At 47.3% G+C, this 25,112-nt stretch overlaps 1 protein-coding gene across 11 annotated transcripts in view; it reads right to left on the bottom strand.

Moving 5' to 3' along the window:
- Nucleotides 1-25,112, bottom strand: part of Rbp6 (RNA-binding protein 6) — a 509,349-nt gene that overhangs the window by 47,495 nt on the left and 436,742 nt on the right. For all 11 annotated transcript variants that reach the window (XM_077652967.1, XM_077652959.1, XM_077652964.1 and 8 more), the window contains 2 exons: nt 21,557-21,589; nt 10,972-11,043 (listed from right to left, as the gene is read on the bottom strand). In XM_077652967.1, coding sequence (XP_077509093.1) covers nt 10,972-11,043; nt 21,557-21,589 — 105 coding nt within the window. The remainder of the gene's footprint in view (nt 1-10,971; nt 11,044-21,556; nt 21,590-25,112) is intronic.

Below are 25,112 nucleotides of genomic sequence, written 5' to 3'. Positions count from 1 at the left end.
TCATAGCTTTTAGAAAAGTCGAAGGAACATAAAAATATTCTCTGAAAGGCCAGAAAAAATATATAAAGACAGAGAGATAGACGGAGTGAACAAGAGAAAGAGTGAAGCCAAACAAACAATAAGAGCTTAACAGATAAAACAACACTCTCAGTTCGTTCGTCCCCGCACATAAAATGTGCTAACGAAACACCCTCTTAGCTTTTTTTTTTATAAGACCATTTCCTTAGTTCACCTTTTTTCATTGGATATGTGTTTGTGTATATAATGCCACTCACTCTTTAAATACGGAAGTAGAAAAAAGTAAGTTCAAGCATTCACGTCACTTTAAGACCCTGACTAGGAGTCAGGTGAATATTTTTTAAGGGTGATATGTACAAAAACGGTAACAGGCCGCAGTGACTCACGTGCGACATTTGCTCGCAGTGCGCAGTACACCGCGGGTAAACAAACGCGCACAAGCAAAAAGGACAAAAACATACAAACGCAAAGATAAACAGCTAACGTACAACAACAATAACAAAAATATGTTCAATGTGCAGATTTGGTAATAATAAACTCGCTTCGAATAGACCGATATCAAGCTCCGTGTCCAGCGCAAAAGCTTAAGGTCATCACTGTGCCAATACACTTTACGGAAGAGGAGTCCGATTTGAATGTTATTAAACCTGACATAAAATTTGGACTTCCACTATCGCTAATCAATCAAAAGAATACATACGCCAGTAGCATCTTGTTCTGTTCTTGTCCACGAACTTGAAGCACAGAGACTAGTATATGTTCGTCGCCACGTGGACTAGTAATTAGTTTGAGCCAGGAAAAAAAAAACTATTTCGCTTTCCTGAGAACAGACGCATCAAACGCTGCAGCCAAGGATTCAGCCCTGTGCAACCCGACTAAGAGTGCAATCGGCTTTAATTAAATCACCCCTTTATATCTTCATATACAATACTGAAAAAAAAATACAGAAAAGGTAATTCGGTTATGTTTACTCTCTTATCTCCCCATTTACTGCTTCACTTTCTCGAGCGCATCACGAAAGCGATTACAGACTTTTGCAAATCGTTTATGGTTTTTTGCTTTATTTGAACATCACGCTCAGAAAATAGCGTCTGTATAATAATGCAAGAAAGTGCACTTGGCTCGTTCGTTACTTTCCTGACAAGAACAAGGCAGACCCACTCGTTTACACGCGACGAAAACCAGGCTTGACAGCAAGAGCATTGCGCCAGTAGAGGCGTAGCTTGCTATTCGTGGTCTGCAGGTACGACATGGCAACCTGCTCGATCTCTTAAACAAAAATGTGGAATAACTCACGCGTGACAAGAAAGGAAAGACCGCTACAAGAGTTCTGGATTCGAGCAGTTGTTTTCAAGGCGCGGCAAGAAGCTTGGAAAGGGACATTGTGCACTGAAGGTGCGGTTGCTGAAATCGGTCTATTCGAATGCTCACTTGCTCTCTCTTCGTCGCACATTCACACCGGTCGAATGCGAACAGTATCGACCTTGTCTTGAAAAAAATAAGAAAGAACCAAGAAATGAATGTAAAAAGACACCCTCCTAAGAGATCTATCAGTACGCTAGTTCACTATATCTACCATCTAGTAGTACAAAAAAGACATCGTCAAGACACCATTAAGGCGAGCGTGTGTTTTTGCATCTCTCTACACGTACAATGACGGGCACTAAGAGTATACAAGTAGTACAGGGTCTTCTCATGCCGACTCTACCAAGAGCACTCGATGCCAGTCACAATGGGATGGGAACAGCGAGCTCTCGGTCTAGACAATGGCTACAGTAGTTCGACCAGTTCAAAATCAAAGGACAGGGAAAAAAAACACACCGGCGCGATAAAACACTCAAAAATTTTTCCAGCAACACTTTTCTTCCTCCAGTCAACCACATCATTGTACAATAATTCAACAGTTCATCTTTCACTTTCAGAGCACCCGTCACCTGCTATGCCTAGTTTTGGGTCACAAGCGACTTGTATGCGAAGGGTCTAAGGCTACGGGCGACCGCTAAGAAAGGCAGAAAGACAGAAATACAGAAAGAGACAGTGAAAGAAAAAGACAAAGAGGAAGATGAAAGACAAAAACAGGCACCCACGTACAACAGTATCAGTCAGTGCGAAGGCGATGAGGACAGCTTAACAGGCCGTGCGCGCTGCCGCATACACAACAGAATGACATCGCAGCGGTGAAAGGCGAAATCACACCGGGCCTTGCATAACTGACGCGGGCAGACGAAATCACTGCTTTCTAGTGCCGCAAGCAAGGCGTCGCCCACTTCCGTAGTGGTCTGTTATCAGTGACTCTGCCCTGTTATGCCTGGTAGCGCCGTTTTGCGAAGATACTTAGCAGCCTCGAAACACGCTTAGTTCGATCTCGATAAAGGTGCGGTATTGCGTTAACGCATACTTGCGCATGTTCATGTGCTGCTGTGGTGTAAGCCTGCGCTTGCAACTATGCAGTTCTTTTCACAATGACATCAGCGCTATGACCCATTAGATTTTCAGACGGAAAAAGCGGCAGCAAAATAAGAAAGTGAAAATGCTTTGCAGATAGGATTTAGGAACAGTCGATGCAACGATACGGAGGTCGTAGAGGCTGCTTCAGATTATGCAAGACCCAATGCGAGGTGGCTTCGGTAGAAACTATCGCCTCAAAACTGCGTGCCGTGACGTCTACTACTCTCGTCTTGCTTTTTTTTTTACGTCATCGCCCACTGAGCGTGGCAAGATCCAAGCACATTTTTTTACAGCGCACATTCGTGTCACTCGGGGATGCAGGAATGATGTGAAACAATCAGGCGTTTTGCGGAGAGCCGACTGCACCAGATTCGCTGAGCAGAGTGCGCAGTGAGAAGCTGCACTCGGACCTCGGTCATGTCTCTCGTTTTGCCGAGGGCTCGTTTTGCCGAAGGCTCGTTTTGCCTTTGTGCTTGGAGACAGTGCTCAAAAAGGATGGATTGTAAGTCGAGTTGGTATGAACTCACAGTGAAGAATATGAAGCGTAGCCATACAAAACCCAAAGGACGCACAGAAAAAGAAGGGAGGCGCGATCGCGCTATCTAGAGTAGAGTCACTGAAGCGTGACAGCGGTTTTGCCTGATGTCACGGAACTGAGGTTATGGTACGTAGTAGTGTCTCAGAAGAGTAGGGAAAAGAATGCCTAAGCAAGTGAGTAGATCAGAGCACTTGATCGGGCCTTCCTTTAGAGAGGTGCGCACGAGTCTGGGCCTCTTTGTGCAAGCTTTTGCAGCTTCGCAGACAATTAGTTGGCAGTAGTGCAGTAGTGACGTTTTTGTTAACATCAGTACTTTCAGTGCTTGATGGTTATCGACTTGAACTAATTAAAACATTTAATTCAGGCTGCAATTTGCGCAAATTAATACTATTCATGGTTTGTAAGTTCTTCGCGCTGTTAAATCATGAAAGAACTTAGAAGCACAGACGCTCCTGCTGCATTGCACATTCGAGCGGGAGTGCTTCGAAAGGAACGCCTCATCATGAAATAAATACTCTGTGCTTATGCTGTTTTATCATTCGTTCACCGATCCTGTGACGCTTGCGTTCAGCACTACATAAGACAGATCGCTCTGCCGTTTACAGGCGAGACAACAAATGCGTAAGGTAATGCACTCTGCTCTCAAGAAGCAGCTCTACGCCTGAGCCCAGTGAAGCCCAGTGAGGACGCCTCTCCGCAGGTTTCAACAATGAAGCGCTTTGGTTACAGAACGCCTCGGGGCGAGGAATACACATCGTTCCATAAACAGCTCGCTCACAACTTACGTGAATCGTAAAAATAAGAGCAAAGAGGAAGACAACAGGGCTTAAAGAACGAGACAGCGAACAGTTCATTGTCATCGGCGTGTCTTTATGTTCAAGAAAATAATAGTGAAAGATGTCCATTCTCCTTTTGTTTTCCTGACAAGTCGCTGCAACAGTCAAGGCAAAAAAAAAAAAAGTCCGCAACACGCTCCGCAGAGAATAGGCGTGTAAGAACGTGCGTGGAATTCCTGCTCTTAAGGCAACCGAATGACCGAGTAAAAAACATCGGGCGTCCCCAGCGCTTCTGCCAAGGAAACTGAAACGAAGAGGAGAAGAAAAAAAATAAACCTTTCTTTTTGTCTCCTTAGAGTCGGTGACAACTGCGCTTTGTATATGCGCATGAATTTATTTGTGCTTATATAGCTGAGTAAATGCGTGTATATTTTTGGAAGGTGATAAAATGCCTTCGTGAGCGCAGTACAACAGCTGCGAGCGTCGCTTTCACTCGAAAGCCATCGACTTCTGAAATGACCAATCAGAAAGAAGACGCGCTGTGCTCATAAATCGCGCGTCCAATGACGTCATTTCGCGCTCTGGAGACAGAAGCGCACACACGGACGCTTAGAATTAAATGTCTCTGCATTGTAGGTATATAATGTCAAGAAATTGTGTTTGTACGTGGTCCGAGTGTGAACCTGTCATCATAGTTTCACAACATGTACCATTGTTGCGTCGTTCTCAATAAATTCTCTTTTTATGCATTGTAGGCTGCAACGCCAGCCGATAATTTTGGTTTATTATACAGGGTGTGGCACGTAGCTTTAGCTGCAACATGTTGTTGTTAAAAATTGTACTTTTTTTTAAGAAAACGCTTTCACAAAACTTCGCTTCTTGCTTACAGCAGTTAACAAAAATAATTACAGTTTTTATATTACTGAGTTAATGACCTAAAAATAATAACCTTTTGAACTCCTAACAAAGAACGTATCAAGAAGTTATGCAGCGTCACATGATACATACAAAAGTTGGTTTTATAAAAAATGCTTTAGGCTGCTAATTATAGAAAAAAATCCTCTTGCGTGCATCCCGGCACCGCTAATAATAATGCTTGGGCTTAAGCCTAAAAAAAAATAGTAGCAGTATTTACCAAATGTTGGTTCATATCACGCGACACGCCCTGTACATACTGTATACCGACCACGATAGCACTTAATACAAAAATGTCTATAGCGTATACATAGAGTGTTCAGGCCACAAGCGAATGACTGTCGATTAAGTTAATGGTATGGTATTGGCATGTGTTGTTTAACATTCCAAAGCGATAGATGGGGCACTGAGAGACGCCGTAGCGGAAGGCTCCGGATTAATTCCGACCACCTGGGAATATTTAATACGCGGTAGCACAGCACAGCACAAGGGTGCTTTTGCATTTCGCCTCCATCAGAAAGTGGCCGCCGCAACTGGGATCCTGTCATGCGTTCTTGACCTCATTAGCATAACCCCATAGCCCATACCAGGATTATTTCTGGCGGAGTTTAGGGGCCGATTCACTTCTTGCCAAAGTCATCGCACCTGGACACCTAAGAGGACTAAGCACAGACGGCGATATGCACGTGGGACTGATAATGTTACGCGAGCCTGTTTTCATACCTGGCCTAAAACCCGTAACGCTACTTCTGATTGGTCATTTTGTAGTCACTGGGGCAACCGCGTTAGAAAGGCGTTTCAGAATGTGTCATGTGAGATGTATTTCGTTGTTTTATTTACATTAGCCTTTATAGCGAGGCAGAAAAATATGCACGCGTCGCCTAGATTCCTTACTTAAACTCAAGGCTTAAATTACGAAAAAAAATAAGAGAAACAGAGACAAAAAATCAGAAAGAAACGAAATGAATTCCTAGATAATCGTATGACACTGGTGGTGACCAGACTGAAATAAAGTTAAAGCGTTCGGCGTAGGTTTTAAGGGCGCGAGGCAAGCATGAAAGCACAAACTTAGTTCAAAGCAGAACGCAAAGACAAGACAACAGAGACCAGCTAGACGCAATAATTAGCGAAGTGCAAGCTTTTTTTTTTTTTTTCAAGCGTTTGTAAACGTTAAGACAAAACGAACTAAAACGATGATGCTTGCCAGGTGGCGGCCTAAAGATGCTAACAATGTGGAAGAAAGGGAGTAAGAAAGGTATGGTAAAGAAGGAAGGCAGAGAAAGCAAGAAAAATAGGAACACTGTAAAAGCAAAGGAGAGGCTAGAACACACGCAGCGAATTTTGAATGGCGGGAAACAAAGCATGCTTTCGGGCATGGAATCGTAACTCTAGTCAACCAGGGCACAAACCTGGCGCTTCACGCTGGGTCTGCTTTTCACGAATCAACTAAGTAAGGCAGTTGCTTTCGCGCAGCTTGCTTTAATTGGCAGATATAACGGATTTCGCAGTGGATCCTGAACGGCAGGAAAGAGAGGGGTAATCAGACTACGTGGAAGCAGAAAGCAGGCTATGTTTTGCAGCCTTCGTATCCGAACTCAGTGCGTATATATATATTTTATTTATTCTTTGAAGATAATGCTTTGGCAACAATTAATACCGCGTTAGGCCTCTCCTTCTTAGTGAAGTACTCAGGAAGGCGGTTATAGAGGTCGGCCTGCGACCGCGAAGTGCTCCTCTGAAGCCTGCGGCGACGGCATTATATATATATTCCTGAAAAGAAACGCCCAGCCGATACGATTGGCTTAAAGCACAACAGCGCGTCTTGTTAACCGTGAAATGACTAGACGAGAGTGTTTCAGACGGAAACCTAACAGCACGTTCGATAAACGACAGTGGTGCGTTTTTTCATCTTCGATAATTGCGCTAGTGCACATAGAGCTCCATTATATCGTGATCCCCGGAGCACCGCATTGGTTTTGGTTTCTCGAAGATGCTTCAAGCACCGCAGCAATGTTGTCTGCCTATGGCTTGCTTCAGGTGGCTAATTTGTAACAAAACAAAAATGGCTTCCAAGGATACAAGACAGCTATAAAATGCATGTTAGATAACTAAAAAAAAAATTCAACGCTAATATACTATACACGTTAAAACAAAGGCAACAGCAATACCTACACAACACTGTGTAATGCAAACAGGCACCAGCTAATGACGTGTTTCACTACGACAAAAAACCTACAGCTATGGCAAGCAACAGAAGATGGCAAACGTGCACAAATAAAAAGGTGTGTGGCAAAAACAGAGAATTAGAGAACGGGATAGAGGGTGTCCGGAACTGCACCGATGCACGCAAAGCAGCACAGAGCTGGCAGAGGCACTGAACACAGCGAGTCGACGGGTTGTTTTTGGAAGGTTCTCGGGCCGCCGTTGTGGGGAGCCACTCGCGTCTTCAGCGGTTATCACATTAAGAAGTAGTTGATTGGAATCACCATCTCGGGAGGACCTGGGCGCGGCAGATCAATCGACTTTTCTGCATGAATCTGACTGCGGCTTCGCGCTTTGCCATCTAAGCTACGGGTTAATAAAGCACGACAAAACAAAAAAAAAACAGAAGAGGAAGACGCAAACAAAGGTAAACGCCTCCGCAAAAGACGAAAAAGCAACCTAAACATGCACTAACATGTCTGATAGAACAAGAAAGTTTACTTTCAAATTCCAGTGTGCACTTTTTGTTTTCTGTGCTGGACGCTGTTGCTTCAATTCGTTTGCCTACAGACCCTTTTTCAAACCTGTTTTCACATCTCAAGCATATTTTCCTAACGTACTTGTGGTGAGCCTCTCGGGTACTACATTTATGCACAAGTGGCAGCGGAAGTTTCTGGGACGAAGCTGCCATAAAAAAAAAAACAAATTACTTCAATCCTTCGCCATAGTAGACATTCAAAAAGGCGGAGCATTCACCTGGCCCAGTGTATACCTCACTCTCTGGCAGCCAGTGCCATGGCATTACGGCATCTTGTCCTCAAAAGGTCCAACGGCCACCTGTGCAATGGTTAGCTATGCGCTCATCCGGACGCTCAATAATTTTAGGCTTATCACGGCTAGGTTACCTACATCATATAATAATAATAATAATAATAATAATAATAATAATAATAATAATAATAATAATAATAATAATAATAATAATAATAATAATAATAATAATAATAATAATAATAATAATAATAAGTTTCACTCGCGCTTGCGAAGAAAAATTGCGGATATTTTAATTCGTCCTGTTCCGGAAGCCAAGCGAATTTCCCGTTTCACATTTATGCGCGGCCTGCTTGAGGCTTTCTGGCCGTTACAAGGCTGGCGTTGGAGCATACAAAGCCGGGAACATTCGTACGCTGCTCGCTAGCAGTTATCGGTGGATATGCTCCATTACGACAAAACTAGCTGAATGCCATTAATTAATACTTGATAACCAAGGGAGACAGAAAATTTTTCGCTGCATTTTCCTAGGAGAGGAAATGACAGGGGTGTCATTTTACATTCTTAGACACACATTAGATTTATCTGCGACGAAGCCCTGCTTCAGTCGTAGCCCTGTTGAAGTAGTACATGCTCCCCAGCTTGAGACATTACTACCACCGCAGCGCCAGCAGGATCAAGAAATGCAGAAGGACTTAAACTAACAAGTGGGGAAGATTAGCACGAAGCACGTTTGCAGTGCTCACAGGAAAAAGATGACAAATTAATGCCGGTGCAGGGTATCGTGCATTCGCAGCTCGGTTTAGTAGCAAAGGGCAGCGTATCAGTGCGAGGTAAAGCAAAGGCGACAGCAGCAGCTTTTCAGAAGGGCGTAGAGGAAGAAGAAAGCAAGAAAACCCGATGCGGCCAGGACGCCACAACGTTCGGCTCGCATTCGGACAGATGTTGCAGTGTATGCTTCTCTGCTTCTCTCTTCGCATACTCTTTTTAAATCCCGCCGCTGTAGAACAATTGAAGTAGTAATACACACTGACGTCGCCATTACGACATTTTGTCAGCGCAATTAAGTACAGTGGTTCACAGGGAGTTTGCAAGTGAGGACTGGTCTAACGAAAAGTGCCTAGAAAGGGCTTGCTCTTTTCTCGACAGGTAGCTCCTTTATACTCTTGTCTGGACTGTATTTACACGCACCAATACTTTCATCAGTTTCACTGAGCATGATAGCGCCGCAGAGATTTGCATGTGAATTACCGAACCATGTGGCAGGCATCACATCGTGTTGCAAAGGTTTGATATTCCTTTTGCTATCAATTAGTTTAGATTTGGCTGCTCAGAGCTGCTTAAGACGGTAGCGTTACTTATTGGAAAATTTTAATATTTTCCTCCAGAACTTGTCGTGGACGATAACAGCTGTGGTCGCGGCGCTAGCAAACCATTCTTCCACATAAAAAAAAAACAACTCTGATGCTTACAACGTACGTTTCTCTTCAGAACTAACTGTGACGCGAAGTATGAAATTCGCGAAGAAGCTTTAGTTTTTTGAAGGCTTCTAAAAAAATAGCGACAAAAATAAGGCCCGTACCATGCTCCGAGCGGACACAAAGTGTAAAGAGGCGTTAGAGACAGGCGTGTAATGTATTTTGTGGCACAAAGGGCATTCGTAACAACGCACACGTGACAAGAGGGGCAGGGGAGGGGAGAGAGAAACAGGCACAGGAAAGAACATGTGGCACGGCGCCCACCAATGACGGGGGCGGGCGGGTGGCGTTGTCACATCCCACGCCGCGGTGGTCGATCATATCGACATGTCAGTCAGTCAAGGTGGGGTTGTTTTTCCGAGAGGTGGCTTGCGCAAGCAGTTATTGAGCCACCGTGACGGTAAATTAAGAGCGAGAGGGCAAAAAGTATTACGTAACACAACACGCCGGTTATCGGAGGCAGGGTGGCGAAAAACTGCTTGGCACGCACACGCGCACAACAGAGGCAAGAGGGCAGCAGGTGGTGTGGCCAACAAGATGGCGGTGACGGCGAGGCAGAGCAGACGTAGACAAGGAGCCGGCGGTGACGTCGACGGTGACGACACGACAGACGTAGGAAGACAGCGCCTCCGCGCGGATACATGGCACTCGCGAAACAGAGACCATCAACCTCGTCCTAAGCCCGCGCTCCCAGCGAGCTCGGTGTTCGAAACCATTCACAAATGTATGTAGCTAAGAATAACTGAGTCACCGAAGCACTTCAGAAAGTGGGACTAGTCGCTGACAGTGGCGAATATTTGACATGAACCACTATGCGCTTCGAACGATGTCGCTGGTTAATAACAGAATGTGAAAGCGACAGAGCAAGTTAGTAACTGAGGACAATGAACTACGCGTTAGCGTCGCAGACGTACTGGAGGTGATTATTAGCTCGAGACTAGAAAACCCCGAACAGTGCTTGCTTGGCGGCCTGCACCTTTATGCATCAGCTCATGTCTCGGACAACGAGACGCACCAGCATAAAACAAAAGTTTCTTTAGAGCTTGGAGACGCTAAGCCATTCGGTCAATGCTTGTGGTGACTTGGCCTAGTGCGGTAGCATTTAAAATACATTTACTATGTCCGTTTTACGACAAGAAGGAAAAAAAAGCTTTCCCAAGAACGGTGCATACCAGCCATCAAAGCACTGTTCGGAAAACTGTAACGATGTTAGTAAGAGCGTGCTGAAGGACAGGTGAAAAAAAAAAATAGACACAGGTGAAACCTCGCCTCACCGCACTCTACTGGAGAGCGAGCTTCGGAGCGACCCTCTATTACATATTATTCTTAATCCTAAATAAGACATGCTCCATTTGGCCCATTAAAAGGTACACAGACTGTGACACCGATGCGGAACGTTCGGCCCGAAACAGTGCGAAGAACAATGAAAAAAAAGGAAAGCGTAGCTAGCGAGCTGGAGAACAGCCTGAATTCCAACAAAGAACAAGCACGATGGCAAGAGAAGAATTCAGCACACGTGAACGGAAAACACGTGACTCTCCACAGAGTAGCACGGATGCGCAGATGCTGTGTCGACGAAGACACGGACAGCTCAGGAAGCCGCTTACAGCGAAAAGAAGAGAGGAGAGAGTACAGAAGGCGAGAGAGAGAGAGAGAAAGAGCGAGGAGGAGGCAAGTGCAACCACGTCGCTGCAGCCGAGACATATCATCGGCGAGCGTCTCTGAGGGGGGCCTTAAATGAGCTGCATGGAATGCAGGTTGTACAGGTTCAAAGGGTCCAAGGGTGGGCAGGGCAGGCAGAGATGTTGCATGTTAAGGTTCATACCTGCGAAGGGGTAGCCAAATCCCGGGTAGCCGGGGTAGCCCCCACGGCCGTAGCCGTAGGCCGGGAAGCCAGCTGTAGATACCGCAGCCATGGGGTAGTAGTAGCCGCCAGGGCACGCCGAAGGGACGATGGAAGCCACAGGCAAGGAGAAGCACCGGGCAAAACAAAGAAATCAGATTAGAAAAAGTGCGCAACGCTGGTTTCCAAGCTACTAAGTTTCAAAACAGTACATAAAACTGGAGCCGTAATTTGTTAACAATCATTTCTCGATCTGTTCTCTTAGCCCCGCTGTGACGTCATAGACGGCAGCGCCACTATGCCGACTATCAACCTTGTTAGCTACCAGCCAAACGTCACAGACGGAAGCTGCCGCCTGCAGAAGGATGCAGAAGGGCATGAAACGAAATGAATGAAACGAAAAAAAATAATCTTTCCAAAGTACGGTTTCTGGGCTCTGTTAGAAATAGTTTAGTTTTACTTCCCGCTTTCTCCGGCTCTGCCATTTTTGTTTCTTAACTTCGCCCTCGTGCGGCATAGCTTTGTTCTTGAAATAAATGACCGCTTACTTGTCCGCAATTACACGCTTAAAAAATAAGCTTGGTTGAACCCCGCTTGAATTTCCGCACCGAGAGCTGTCGCTAGTAGTGTAACTGTGGTACACAGAGGTTCTCCGGCTGTGATAGAGTTAGGTTGTTTGGTAGTGGTACATCTAGGTTGTTAGGCTGATCCGCAGCGTTGACTCGGAACTCAAGGCAGCTAGAATAGCGACTTAATTAAAAATGCGGCTAGACCTGGTGTCGTTTCATGCCATTACAACGCTTAGACATGAACCGCACTCTATATACTGTTGGGTCGCGTCGACATAGCCAACTCAAGAAGTAGCAGCTTCGCAGACAATTGCCGTAGTGATTGCTAGTTCTCGAGCTTACAGAATTCACTTACTGCAAAGAAATATGCAATCTGCGGAACAGTACAAACATAAAAAGTAATCATCACGAGGGCCTGCTTAACAAGGTTGGGCCACTGAGGTTTGTAGCCAACCAGGCTGAATTATGGCAAATCAGTGCTGTGGCGTTTAAAGCTCAGCGTGAAAGTTGATCAGAAGGTGCTCCCTAACTACATGTGTGTTTTTCCTTTCTCCGAGTTGCAAAACTGACACAGAAAATTATAGCGCCATATCGCCTTAAGAAAACGAACGATAAGGATTAGGTTTCGTGGAAGTGTGTCGAGCATGTCTAGGATACATAGCCCCACTGTCTGACTGGCTGTGCAGTTAGTGGTTAAACTCGTATCCCTTTGTCACTTTCTCCCGATCTTGGCAGACGATCTGCGGCAAAGAAGTCTGCGCGTACGCGCTGCACGACAAAGGCAAGGAACGCCTAGAAATCTTTCGCGCGCTTCTCGCAGAGGGCTGTAAATGGTACGGCACATCGGCGCATTTATAAAGCGCCGATTCAGCTCTTGAAGCCGACACTACGTGGCGCCCCCCGCGCAGGTCGAGCCAAGGTAAGCGCATAGCTGTCGCAACAATAAATTACCGCGCGGCGCTACTGCAGGTACGCATTTAGACCTGCAATGGGAGTCAAGATTTATGTCTCGCGCGTCCTAAATGCAGCGGCCGTACACACGACGAATGTCGCCGCCCGTTCAGCTGCACCTCGACGTCGCCAGGTAGAAACGGCGTCTGAATGCGGTTGCGGCTTTCCTGCGGCGAAAGGTGGGGGCTGCCACGGAGTCACGCGTCTGCGCGATAAGATGGCGCTGCCGGATAGCGCCCTGCGAGTACCACATTCTGGAACAAGCCGAGTCGGTGAGATCGCATGCGACTGCTCGGGAAAAAAAGACGGACGCACCCCCCCCCCCCCCCCCCCCCTTTCGACGGGGCGTGTGGTCCGGCAAAAACAACAACGGGGAGGAAGGGGGCGATGATGACTATCTTTGCCGACGCAGCAGAGCGAGCAACACAAACGGAGCACGGCAATGTCCACCGGCTGCTGCCAAGACGTCTGCGCGTTGCATTCGCGTCAAGGCGCCCTCGCAAGCCGCAGACGGTCGCCAAGGTTCCGCCTCCTCCGTCGACATATCTGGCCTGCACGCGCGCACGCAAACCTCGAGGCCTTCTATTCTTGAGCGCGCAGAGCGGGAGCACCTGGATGCACCTCCGTGACGGATGATTGCTCCAGATATAAACGCGCGCGCCTCAGCGACCCTCCTTGGCAGCCCTTTGTCCTCAGCCGCGCTTCTTCCGCTAGGGGGGGCTTATTCTAGAGGCCCCCGGCCGGTTCGTTTTAGACTGTGCGAGTGTGCAGCGTGTTTACGTGCGCACGCTATGAGAGGCAAGCGTTGCGTCGCCAGACACGGGCGACGCGTATGTTATTTGGCCGGTGAACCCGGAACGAAGGAATGGCGCGCGATGAGGCCCGGCGTTCTGTCTGAAGGCGGTCGCGGCAGTTGGCATGCATCCCTCGAGAAAGTACGATGACGTTTATGCTGGCACAGCATTCTCGTGACACCACGTGATCTGGTATTTTTCTTTTTGTTTTGTTTCTTTTCACGTTGCGTTTAGCTTGAGGAAATTTGTAACTGGGTGCCTTTCTAGCGAATCGCCGGTGAAAGATCCACGCGAAGAACAACTAGCCCTCTAGCAAACTGTGAAAACTGTGTGAAGAATTCAGCTATTGTTTAACAAAATGTGCTGCCCCACTCTCCAGAATATCGGAGGTTTAATTCGTGCTCCACACTGTAAGCGTGAGAAGTAAATACTCATACTCTTCAAACCAGCCTCCACTGTTCTCCGTAAAGCTGGTAACCCATGAGACTTAGGCATGCTTGGGTATTGTGCCTCGAAGCTGAAAGCCGTATTATGTGCATTAAAATGACACTGGTTGTAATTGGCCTACAATACCTGTCCTCAGCGTAGGAGATATTCTAAATGGTAGACAGCACCTACTGCGTTACACATAGTGATAAATTTTTCTTCACGAAGAGTTAATTTCTTCATCGTGGTTTTATCTTGATCCCCACTGTGAGAACATCTTTAGTTACTTCCTTGCTTCTTCACCCATTTTGGCTTTGCGCACCGGTTTGAGCCGGGATGTTTTGAACATGTTTAATTTACAACGTGCACCATTACGACATTCACGTTGACAACAACACCAATTTAGTCAGCTTTACGACAAGACAGGGAATGAGCATGCTCTTCTAGCCTTAGTATTCCGTCTTTTTCACATCGGTTAGATGAGCGCCAGCTGTAACAAATTACTATTAATGCCATTTTAAACAACATCGAACACATCCAAAAGACTTCAGAAGTTTTCTAAATCAACAAAAACGTGTAACTCTTCAAGTTACAGCCTGGCGTACTTCAACGTGAACTAGGTTGCGTCCACGACGAGTCTTAGAAATGGCAGTGCCGGAAAAGCAGGAGTTTATACGCAAGCGTTCTGTCAACAGCCAGAGCCCCTAAGTGTTTCCAGGTTCCCTCGTTCACATATACCCACCTTTTGTGTACAAGAAAGTTCGCTCCGTTCCGTACGCATAATAATGCTGTCCAGCACCGTCGCAAAAGACTGAGAGGAAAGAATGGGACTAACTTCTACCTAATTCTCTAACGGTGACTCCACTACGACGGCCACTATACGTCTAGGTACAGGATATAGGATGCCGTTCATGGCCTCTACATCGGACTGCTTTCTTAGGCCGCAGTCGGCACAACATCAATGTTCTAACCGCACACCGGTGTAGTCTAACCAACACACCAATCTGAGCTTGCTGCAGGAAATGGGTACGATTAAGCACAAACAGCATTAAACGAATCAGGCTATGAGAACTTGGGCCGGAATAAATTTCGCTAAATGGTACAGAAATGAGATGTAGCTACACTTCTAACGCCACAGTAAACACTCACAGCTCAGAAACAACCATCACAAGAAAGTGGCAACGAAACAAGAAGCCAGCGGATGAAAAGTGTACATGCAATCTTCGCTGTAAGTCTTAGACTCCGTTTCGAATGCAGCGTAATTCGGCTTTCTTGCAGCAAGCTCAGTACATAGCACTGGTTCATCATACTACCGTATCGATGCAAATACATGTATCTGGGTAAATTGCACAGCTATACTTGCAGGACAGTTTGTTAAGTACTACACTACAACACATCGCATTCGTCCGCTGAACGGCATGGCCAGTAGGAGGGAGTACGGAACGTCGTATTGACAGCTCAACTATCAGATCATACTCAAGTTCCGATCTATACGAAGGAAAACATCGCTACTCGAGCTGTAAACAACGGCTGCATGCTGAGCTCATACAACGCCGACTACCCGCATCAGTGAACTTAACTACGGCCCATTCAAAGGGTGAATTTCGTTGAGCTGCAGTTAGAGCCCCAAAGAATCGCGGCACCCCTGAATACGTCTAAGAACTAAACAAGGCTGTATTCGCGCGTTGTGCTCCAAACATTTTAAACAGATAGAGCCGACTATACTCGCTTGCGTCAACACGACCGTCGTGTCACGTGGTGAACAACGAGGTAAAGTCGAAACGCAAAGCTGCGGATGATATTTTGTTGTCCTATTCTGCGGTTCTTTGGTTTTTGCTGAGATTCTGCAAATAACCGCTCTTGGCTCGAAGTAGGCACGCTCGATGTTGTGTCTTACACGCTCTCAGTATTCCGTTTCCATTATCTCGACACACAGGCGTAAGCGAAGTTCTAATCTCGTTTCTGGCCTTTCTATATACAACAGCAAGCCAAGTTTAATCCATGCTTGCATCTGAATCAAAAGCACCTTCAAGAGGAAGCATTTAGAAAACTAATTCTATATTCACAGCGCAAAGACAGCACAACAGCGCTGACTATCAACTATCAACCAAATTTTATTCGAGAGCCAGCACGATTTTATACCATCTGGCAACCAGAAATTCTATAGTAGTCTTTATTCTCTGCCCATGTCTTGCGTATTTAACTTTTTGTTTGCGTATTTAAAGGAAATTGGACATCTCGTCAAGCTCTAATCCCATATAGCATGTTGCTCTCATGCATTATTCTTGCAGTGAACTTTGTTAGCCCATATATCGGATTATGCACTTGATAATATCATAGGTTACATCATTTCTCGCTGATGCACCTTAGTAGGTATTTAGTGGCCGCGTTCTAAGTTCTCCCTCTTTTTTTCTCTTTAATTTATTCTTTCCCGCACCGCTCTACATCCGTCTTTATCTCCCACATTCCCATCTCCATGCATAGTAGCATGCCAGCGACTTTTACACGTCGGCTAAATTCTCTGCCTTTCAATTAAAGGGTTTTTTTCTCTCTCTCTCTCTCTCTCCCTCTACAGGCCACGTAGCCAAACATTGCACGGACTGCAAAAAAGAAGACTACACCGAAGATAATTGTGAACCGATGTACACAAAATGCAGTGTCACAGAAAAACACGGAGGCGCACTAACAAGAGAGATAGTAGATGTTTTTATGACTGTAAGATTGCAGGACGACTGCAAAAGCGCACCATCAGTGGCATTGTCCTAAATAGAGATAAAATACCTAGAGTGTGAAATTTGACACTTTATTTTGTGTCGTCTTTGCGCTGTTAATATGAAAGTACGTAACAAACTCACTCAAAATGTTGTTTTATAGAAACTAACTTCCAAAATTTTTTCACTTCTAGGAGTAACGCGAACTGCCGGCACTTTATTATCACCGTGTTTTCTTTTTCTTTTTTGCAGTGGCCCATGCACTTTCATTGCTATACGTGAGGCTAAAATCTGATGTAGGTTCCCGTTGCCCTTAATTTGTCACGACTGCGCGAAAATACAGAGCACAAAAGCGCTTACAACAGCTGAAAGGCGACACGTTGGCGTCGCGTTCGCTTCCCTGCAGTTGCAACGTCAGCGTTCGTTTCACCGTTCGCCCTCCGCCCGCTCCAACTGCAGCTCAACGCAGAACGGAGACAGACCGACGCAATCGCACACACACACAAACCCTACGTCGTGCAGGCATACGGCTCCAACAGGAAACGCCGATCTACGATCGATAACTTCAATCCATCATCTCCGCCTTTGTGCTCAATCTCGGCTAAGGGAAGCGAGGACGGGGCGGCACTTGTGACCGCCCAGTACGGGACAGGGAAGAGGACAGAAAAAGAGCTGACAGCGGTAAATCAAGACCGACTCTAATGACATCACAGCTGCGCCCATGACTACACTATCATGCAGTCGCTGGGTCTGGGCCTACGGGACAAGCTAGCAGGCCTCCCTGCACGTGAATGTAGAGGTAGGCTGGGCGGCCACGTTGACATCCGTCCTGCGTAGGCCGCTCTCCCTTAACCTTGTGGCACCACGGTGCGGACACAGCGCAAACAAGGCTTGCGAGAAAACTGAATCGCAACCATCGCTCGCGCAAGTTGCTCGGTACGAGTTCGTAGATTCTTGTGCTGTCTGTTTTGCGATCGCCATCGTCGAGTCCAATGTCGGGCGCACGGGCAAAGATGCTCGTCGCGTATCTCAGTTTGCTGCTCCCCCTTCTTTACTCGGCTTCTTCCACTTTTCCCGTCATTATTTGCCCCTGAAGCGCAATAAATGAAGTATTATGTCCAGGTGTCTTTTCCATGAAAATTCTTTTTTTAAAATTAAGATCTTAAAAAAGTTGTTAAAGGCAACAAGTGCCCATAACGCCTTAGACAGCACAGCCTTGGCCCAGATCAATGCGGTGTGTATTTCTGCCGATCTAACGGAAACAACGCAACTCCATCCGTGACCTGCTACGCGGGACATGAAGTTTATTGTGTATATATCTCTAAAAATCACTAAGCTCAAATTTCAAAGGTTACACCAAGCATCCCAAACTTGCAGGACCACACGGATACAGGTCGCATTAGTGTTCACTTATGTGCACATGTCATCACAGCAGTTCTTACTAAAGTTTTCTATTAGAAGTTTATTTAATCCTCGCCTCTTCGAGCGTTTTTTTCTTCCAGACGCAAGCAACCAGTTCCTTTTTTTCTTTTTACAGCATTATTAGCTATGTTTTGCGCCGTGGGCGTCGGAGTCCGCAAGCCCAGCGCCAGGCACCAAACGATAAAAATGCACCTCCAACCTATGAGCCCAGGACCTCCCAAAACCTTCCACATACGAAGCAGATGCTCTAACTACTAGGTTCCTGCTGCGGCGACGTAGTGGTTAGGTTATTTGCTCAATTATATCAACTCTAATACATCTAAATTTTTTTTCGGGATAACAAGGCAGCTTAAGCTGGATCATTCGCGTTACAAACTCGTAACCACCCTGTGAATTATTGTGTTTTATTGAGCGCTCTATTTTATATCCCCAGGGCGACGCAGCTGAGTAGACTATACGGAGGCTTCCTGCGTCCCCCGAACATCTCAGCAACGGCCCCGTCACACCTAACCTAATCTACCAGAAAATGCGTCTTTGTCGCTGAGAAATGTTTTCCGTAAATTAGTTTAGTGAGAGCAAAGTTTTGCCGTTGCTGCACCTGCGCTTGGCCCTCTTCTTGTCCCCGCAACTAAAACAAAGAGGATCGAAGATAGGAAGAAAAAAAAAACCCTCTCAAGTAGGGCGACCGTCTTGGCGCCTCCTTTCTCTTCGTTACGCGAGGAGACACGAAACGCCGACTCGGCGGCGCAGATTTGAGAGCGGGGGCAAAAAAAGAGAAAAGCAATCGGGGAGCCATTTGTCTTGATTAAAGCTGATTCCCACCTTTTTCGTTCAACGGCCATGAAGAAGGAAATGCCTCAGAAGGAAGAGAGAGAGAGAAGGACCCAGACACCACGAATCGAAAACAAAGTGCGCTTACGAAGGAAAGGAGGAGGCAATGGCGTAGAAAAAGGGGCCCAGAGTGAAAAAAAACAGCGATAATGAAAAAAAGGCAAGTATGAAGGGAAGGAGCAGGGAAGAGGCGCAGCAGCGGTCGCGCAAATTGTTTACTTCAGCGTTATTCGAGAAGATCGGGAATTTGAGAGGGGGCGCGTAAATAGGCGACTTCGCAGGGTAATCACGATTCTTTAAAATAAGGAACTGAGACTACAGAGGCTTTTACTCGAAGCAGGGGAGGGTGCTGGGTCACCACGTCGGACCACCCACAAGGGAGGAAGAAAACAAGAGTTACCTAGCGCTTCTGTGTAGTCATTATTATTGCCAGCGCCGATGTGATTTACGACCACCACTCGAGCAGGGTGTGTTGCTGGGCGAGTTGGTTTGACATTGTGAACACTGAATCGCTGGCAGACGACGGACGAAGGGAGAGGACGAGACACACAGTGCGCTGAACTAACAACTTTAATATCAAAGGAAGGCGATCCGCACGTTTTTGTACAGTGACCCAAGAATAGCAGTGATTACAAGGCGCATGCGAAATTCAAAGCAAAAGAACACAAGCGAAAAAGCAGGGGCAGCGCGCAGGCGCATTTTTGATGTTTGGCCAACCGGAAGGGGTCGGACACCCTTGTGTCTTTTGTGTCTGCATGGTGTGGGTTCAAAAAATCTTGGGTCACTAATCTTGGGTCACTGTATAAAAACGGGCGGATCACCTTCCTTTGATATTAAAGTTGTTAGTTCAGCGCACTGTGTGTAACGTCCTCCCTTCGTCCGTCGTCTGCCAGCGCTTCAGAGTTGACAACCACTTGAAGTGGCACCATCCGCGGGGAGAGAGAAGAGGCCTTTGCAGAACGACACGACTGAGCGGTGCATAATTTTCATCAAGGCCGTTTAATGACGACGTGGTGTGGTAACCTCTGCAGTATAAAATGGTTTCGCAGATGGAATCGGTGCTAGTGTACCTTTCAATTATGAACTGAAACTCACTCACTCTCATTCGCTAGCTCGCTCGCTCAATCATCTCACTCTTTCGCTCGCTCACTCGCTTACTAACTCATCAACTCACTCACTCACTTCACTCACTCACCCACTCACTAACTCTAACTCACCCGCTAGCTCACTAGCTCAATCACTCGCACGTTAACTCGATCACTCACGTCCCCCAGGTAGCTCGCTCGCTCGCTCATCATCATCTCACTCTTTCACTCACTCGCTCGCTTAACAACTCATCAACTCACTCGCTCCTTTCACTCACTCACTAACTCACCCGCTAGCTCACAAGCTCAATCACTCGCACGTTAACTCGATCACTCACGTCCCCCAGCTAGCTCGCTCGCTCGCTCGCTCACTCACTCACTCACTCACTCACTCACTCACTCACTCACTCACTCACTCACTCACTCACTCACTCACTCACTCACTCACTCACTCACTCACTCACTCACTCACTCACTCACTCACTCACTCACTCACTCACTCACTCACTCACTCACTCACTCACTCACTCACTCACTCACTCACTCACTCACTCACTCACTCACTCACTCACTCACTCACTCACTCACTCACTCACTCACTCACTCACTCACTCACTCACTCACTCACTCACTCACTCACTCACTCACTCACTCACTCACTCACTCACTCACTCACTCACTCACTCACTCACTCACTCACTCACTCACTCACTCTTTGCCAGCGGCACGGCGATTACTTCGTGACGCACGGTATCTAACTCCTCACAATATCTTTTTTATCTGCGCTTTTGACTCAAGGTTTTCGCAAAACGTAAAAAAGTTTCAAGCAGAAACAAGCCACTTGAGCTTTGTAATATTCTACGCCGCTGGGAAAAGTCGCTCAAACTGCAGTCCAGATATACATCAGCTGCACATACCCGACGCTCCCAGGAGAACCGCTTCCTAACGTTGGCCGGTCTGTGACCATCCCGCGACAGACAACGGAGCCCCAAATCCGAGGCACAGGTCGGTGCTGTGCGTAGAGAACTCGCAACTGGCCGCCCAGCTTGCGCGTTCGCCGTCACGGGCGACTAATAACGGGAAGCGCGCGGGGTGATTGTGTCACTCGGCGTATGCGTTCCTGCCGGGCTTCTGCGGGAAGCGCTCGAGCCCCTTTCAATTTTAAGCGGGCTCGGTTTCGGACGTGAAATGCGCAACGTTTGCGACATCGAGGGAGACCAACGCAATTTTGAAAGGAGGACTGGGCGGCGATTTGGCGGACGGAAATTATCGCGCGCCCAGATTGCTCCGTGCAATTTAAGAGCGGCGAACTGGTGCGGAACTGGAGTTTGACGGAACCGTTTTCGGCACCGCGGTTTGTCGACGCGGCTGCGACGACAATCCCTGCGCCACGAGATTACAATGAAACGGCAAGGAAAGTAGGAAACTTTTATTTTTTCTGCAGCGGCTTTACGTGAGAGCGCCCCTTAATACGCGCGAGCGCTCAAGACTTGGTGTACTCTATTAAGTGAATTATGATGCAGTGAAACCTTAACCCACTTAAGACATGCTGTAATCAACCTTTTACAGCATCTGAAGTCCGCTTGTGATAAAAATTTTAGTAACGAAAATGCCGGTGACAGAATTTCACTTCACCTAAACCTTCTGGCTAAGACTAGAACTACAAGCTTTAAAAAGTTACATTAATAAAATAGTAAAGAGAAAACCGCGTCTTCGCAAGCTCAGGGCGATTGTGCAGCACATTTGTGATGCATCAGAGCAGGTGTAGTTGGACTTACCATCGGTAAGAGCACCCAACGGCCAGACCAGTTCTGCAACAGAAACAAAGATAAAAAGAAGCAAGAGTGAGCACACGCTGTAAATGTGCTGTCGGGTCCAAATGAAACTCTAACTGGACAATCTAAGCGCGACGAGCTAAACGACCTCACTTTGGTTGGTGGAGGTTAGTAGTATCCCATTCGGTTTTCGCTTCAAATACGAGACGACTCATTTTGTCAGCGATAACGAAGCGTGCTTGCATTCATCTTTTTTCTAGACTTTATTGTCATGGCTCGAATTGTCTCACTCGCATTATATTCAACCCCGAAGTACAAGTGAAGTACAAGTGTCGCCAGCATTAAATGGAAACGCTGTTCTGAGATCACAGTGCGCAGACAAGCAAGGTTACGAAATTCACGATGAATATTGCGCCTACGTGTGAGCGTTCCAGTGCCCTATACTCGTACGCCAGCATATTATACCCCCAATTGTCAAAATACCCGGGACCCTATAGCGCAACGAGACCACGGTAACTTTTGACGCGACCGATTAGTGAAGATTTTAAGGTCCCAACATTACCAGCGACTCGCGAGAAACGCTCCTCGTTTCCTTGGTTGCCACCACGCGGTGAATGACCTTTGACGTTCAAAAAAAGCGTGTCAAAATGATCCATGACATTAGCTAGAGATAGAATGACCGAGCAGCTTCAGAACAGAACATGACAGGCCGCTGCGTTTGGCGGCACTGGCTGGCCGCTGTCCATAAACCCTGGTAACGTTAAACAAGGTGCAGTTAGATGCAGCACGAAACGTCGATGAACGACTACTAAAGAGTACGTAAACTATAGAACGTGCACAGTTTCGTGTATTATTACACCCCCCCCCCCTTCCGCGCTCATCGCTATGCCTTACAAGAGAAGAACACGGTAACAAACATTCAGAAATTAGAGCGAATACAGCATAAAGTAGTTAGATTTATTTTTAACGCATATGGCCGTGCATCTGTAAGTGAGCTCGTGAGGCGAACTGGGTTACCCCCAGTTGTGGAGCGCAATCGTGTTTTTCGATTAAAGTTTTTCTTCCAGCTCGTAAAAGGTCATTATAAAGTTAATATTTCTAATTATTTTGCTTACTCCTCAGGCTATAACACGAGACAAAGGCATGCACTAACAATAACCCCATTGAACGCACGAAATAACTGCTTTAAATATTCTTTTTTTCCAAGGACAATTACTGAATGGAATAAACTTAATAGCGAGACTGTTAATCTTAATTCTTTAGTGATGTTTGAAAAGTGCCTGCAAATGTTATGAATTTGAGTGTTTATATGCTTGTATTTTCTTTGTTTTTTTCCACCCTGCTATGATCTGTACTAGATCGCAGTATCTATAAATAAAAAATAAATAAAAATAAATACATCTACCGCAATCATCTCCGCCTTCACGCTACTTTGTTCACTGAAAGCGAAGCCCCAACTGACTGCAGTGCACGTCGGCTTCTTAAAATCATGACTGGATTTATGTGCAAGCGTGCGCTGTAATAAGGAGATGCGTGAATTTTAAGCAAATATATGACACAACAGCTAGCGGCACCCGCTTGGTGATGTGACGACCGTAGCAAGCCGTAAAAGTGTCAACGAAGAGGGAGAGGTCAAAAACTCGTTCCGACACCAAATCTTGACGAAGCTACAAAGGCGCTTTAGTTACAACTCGGAAATGGTTTATGTAATGCCGCACAGAAAGAAGCAAAAAGTCTAGCCGCGGTGGTGAGTGGCGCGAAGAAACATTGTTGCTTACGAAGGCACTTATCGTTTCCTGATATTGGTGGATTTTTTAATCAAGAAAGCTTGCTGCACTTATGCGTTTTGTCGCGTTTCTTCCCTTTATTTATCTCAGGCGTCGGTATAAACAGGTGTTCGGAAGAAGAACCATGTAGGTTCGCGTATCGCGTTGAAGCGTTCCTAAACTTTGTTCCGAAAACTTGCACGGCGGTCACATGCAAACCCCGCTTTGCTGCTCTGAGCCAGTGTCTAACTAGGCCCCACAAAAGTACCGCGCATTCACCGGCGATTTCCAGAGCGAACCGCCCTCTGTAGCGGACCGTGTTCAGCCCAAACAAGAGCCCCCATTTAAAAGAAGAAGGGACATCAATGCGTTGCAATCGCGCTAACTGCCTGATCACCCCATTTGCTGCCGACCAGCGGACACACCAGCGGACACTGAGCATAGCGACACTTCGAGGCGTGCTCAATGAAGGAGAGAAAGAGTGAAAAGGGGAGAGAAACAGGGGCATCCAAAGATGCATCACTCGGTTCCTAACGAGGAGGTGGCCGCGACGATGGCGGGGCACAGCGGGCGGCAGCGACTCTATCAGGGGCCGCGTTAACACCCCCGGCTTCTCGCGCAGGCTTCATCAAGAGCCGATAAAGAGCCGAGGAACAAACGACGCCTCGGCGGCGCCCTCTTACGACAACGGACTTCGGCGCCAACTGGGCGACAATGAGGGACGCCTGCTGCTGCTGCTGCTTCTCGCACCGGGGGCTTCGCGCGACGCCCCCCCCCCCCCCCCCCCTTAAAAAAAAAAAGGAGACACGGGGCTTCTTCACGCGTAGGGGACGGACAGACTAAGGCAGAAGCGTGACGTTTTTCGCGCTGTGAAAGCGGGACAAAATGTTTCCAATATGGAGCGTCGGTGGCGGCGGCGGCACGCGCGTCTTGGCCGCTTGCAAGGAGCGGCTTATTGATGGCCGAGCCTTCGCTCCGTCATCGCGAAGCGTATAGGAAACGTTGCTCTGAGCTAGGGAACGTTCGAACGCGCCGGCGCGCAGGCCAAGGATCCCGGAGCGGAGTGGAGACGCGGGGGGGAAGCGATACGAGGGACACAAAAGAGCGCCGAGCGAACGAGGAGGAGGAAGAAGGCAAGAGGGCGGTTTGGAGGGGAAGGAGCGAAGGCCAGGGGAAAAATGGATCCATTAGGGTTACACACTTGCTTTTGTAGCGAGCGCCTTCCTGGCAGGAGGTGGGCTTCCCCTGCCGGCTTTGCGGCGCTGCCAGGCAGTGCGCCTGCCTTGCTCCCCTATTCTTCTTGTCCCACCGCCGGTCTTTCCTTCGTTTTCCTCCCCGATTCCCCATTTTTTTCTCTGTCGCCCATTTTTTTCTTTTCTCCTCCGCAGACGCGGGCCGCGTAGAAGCGTTGAGGGAAAGGAGGAGGGCTTCACTCCCGCGTGCAGCCCGCGTTTAAGTCCCTCCGCCGCCGCCAGCCTTTTGAGAGGGATCATTATTAATGTCTCCGCTGTCATGTTCAGTATCGTGGCCTGCTTTCTGGGCGCCGTGCGCGCTTTTCTTCCCCTGCGTCCTTTTCCTTAGCGGCTCTTCTTCTCTGGCTTCTGCAACCTTCGGCTGGATGGCCTCTCCTCTCCATCCTCTTTACCCCATTTTTCCCCGTTTCTTTTTTCACTCTCCGCCCACGCTTCGCAGGCACCTTCCTCTGCCTCCTTTTTACTTCTTCGTCATTCCCCCCTCCCCCCCCCCCCCCCCCCCTCTCTCTCTCTCTCATATTTCTTTCTTTCAGATCATCG

Source organism: Amblyomma americanum, chromosome 2, assembly GCF_052857255.1.
Source record: "Amblyomma americanum isolate KBUSLIRL-KWMA chromosome 2, ASM5285725v1, whole genome shotgun sequence".
Lineage (NCBI taxonomy): Eukaryota > Metazoa > Arthropoda > Arachnida > Ixodida > Ixodidae > Amblyomma > Amblyomma americanum.
Note: the sequence above shows the minus strand (reverse complement) of the source record. Positions and strands in the feature narration are given on the sequence as shown.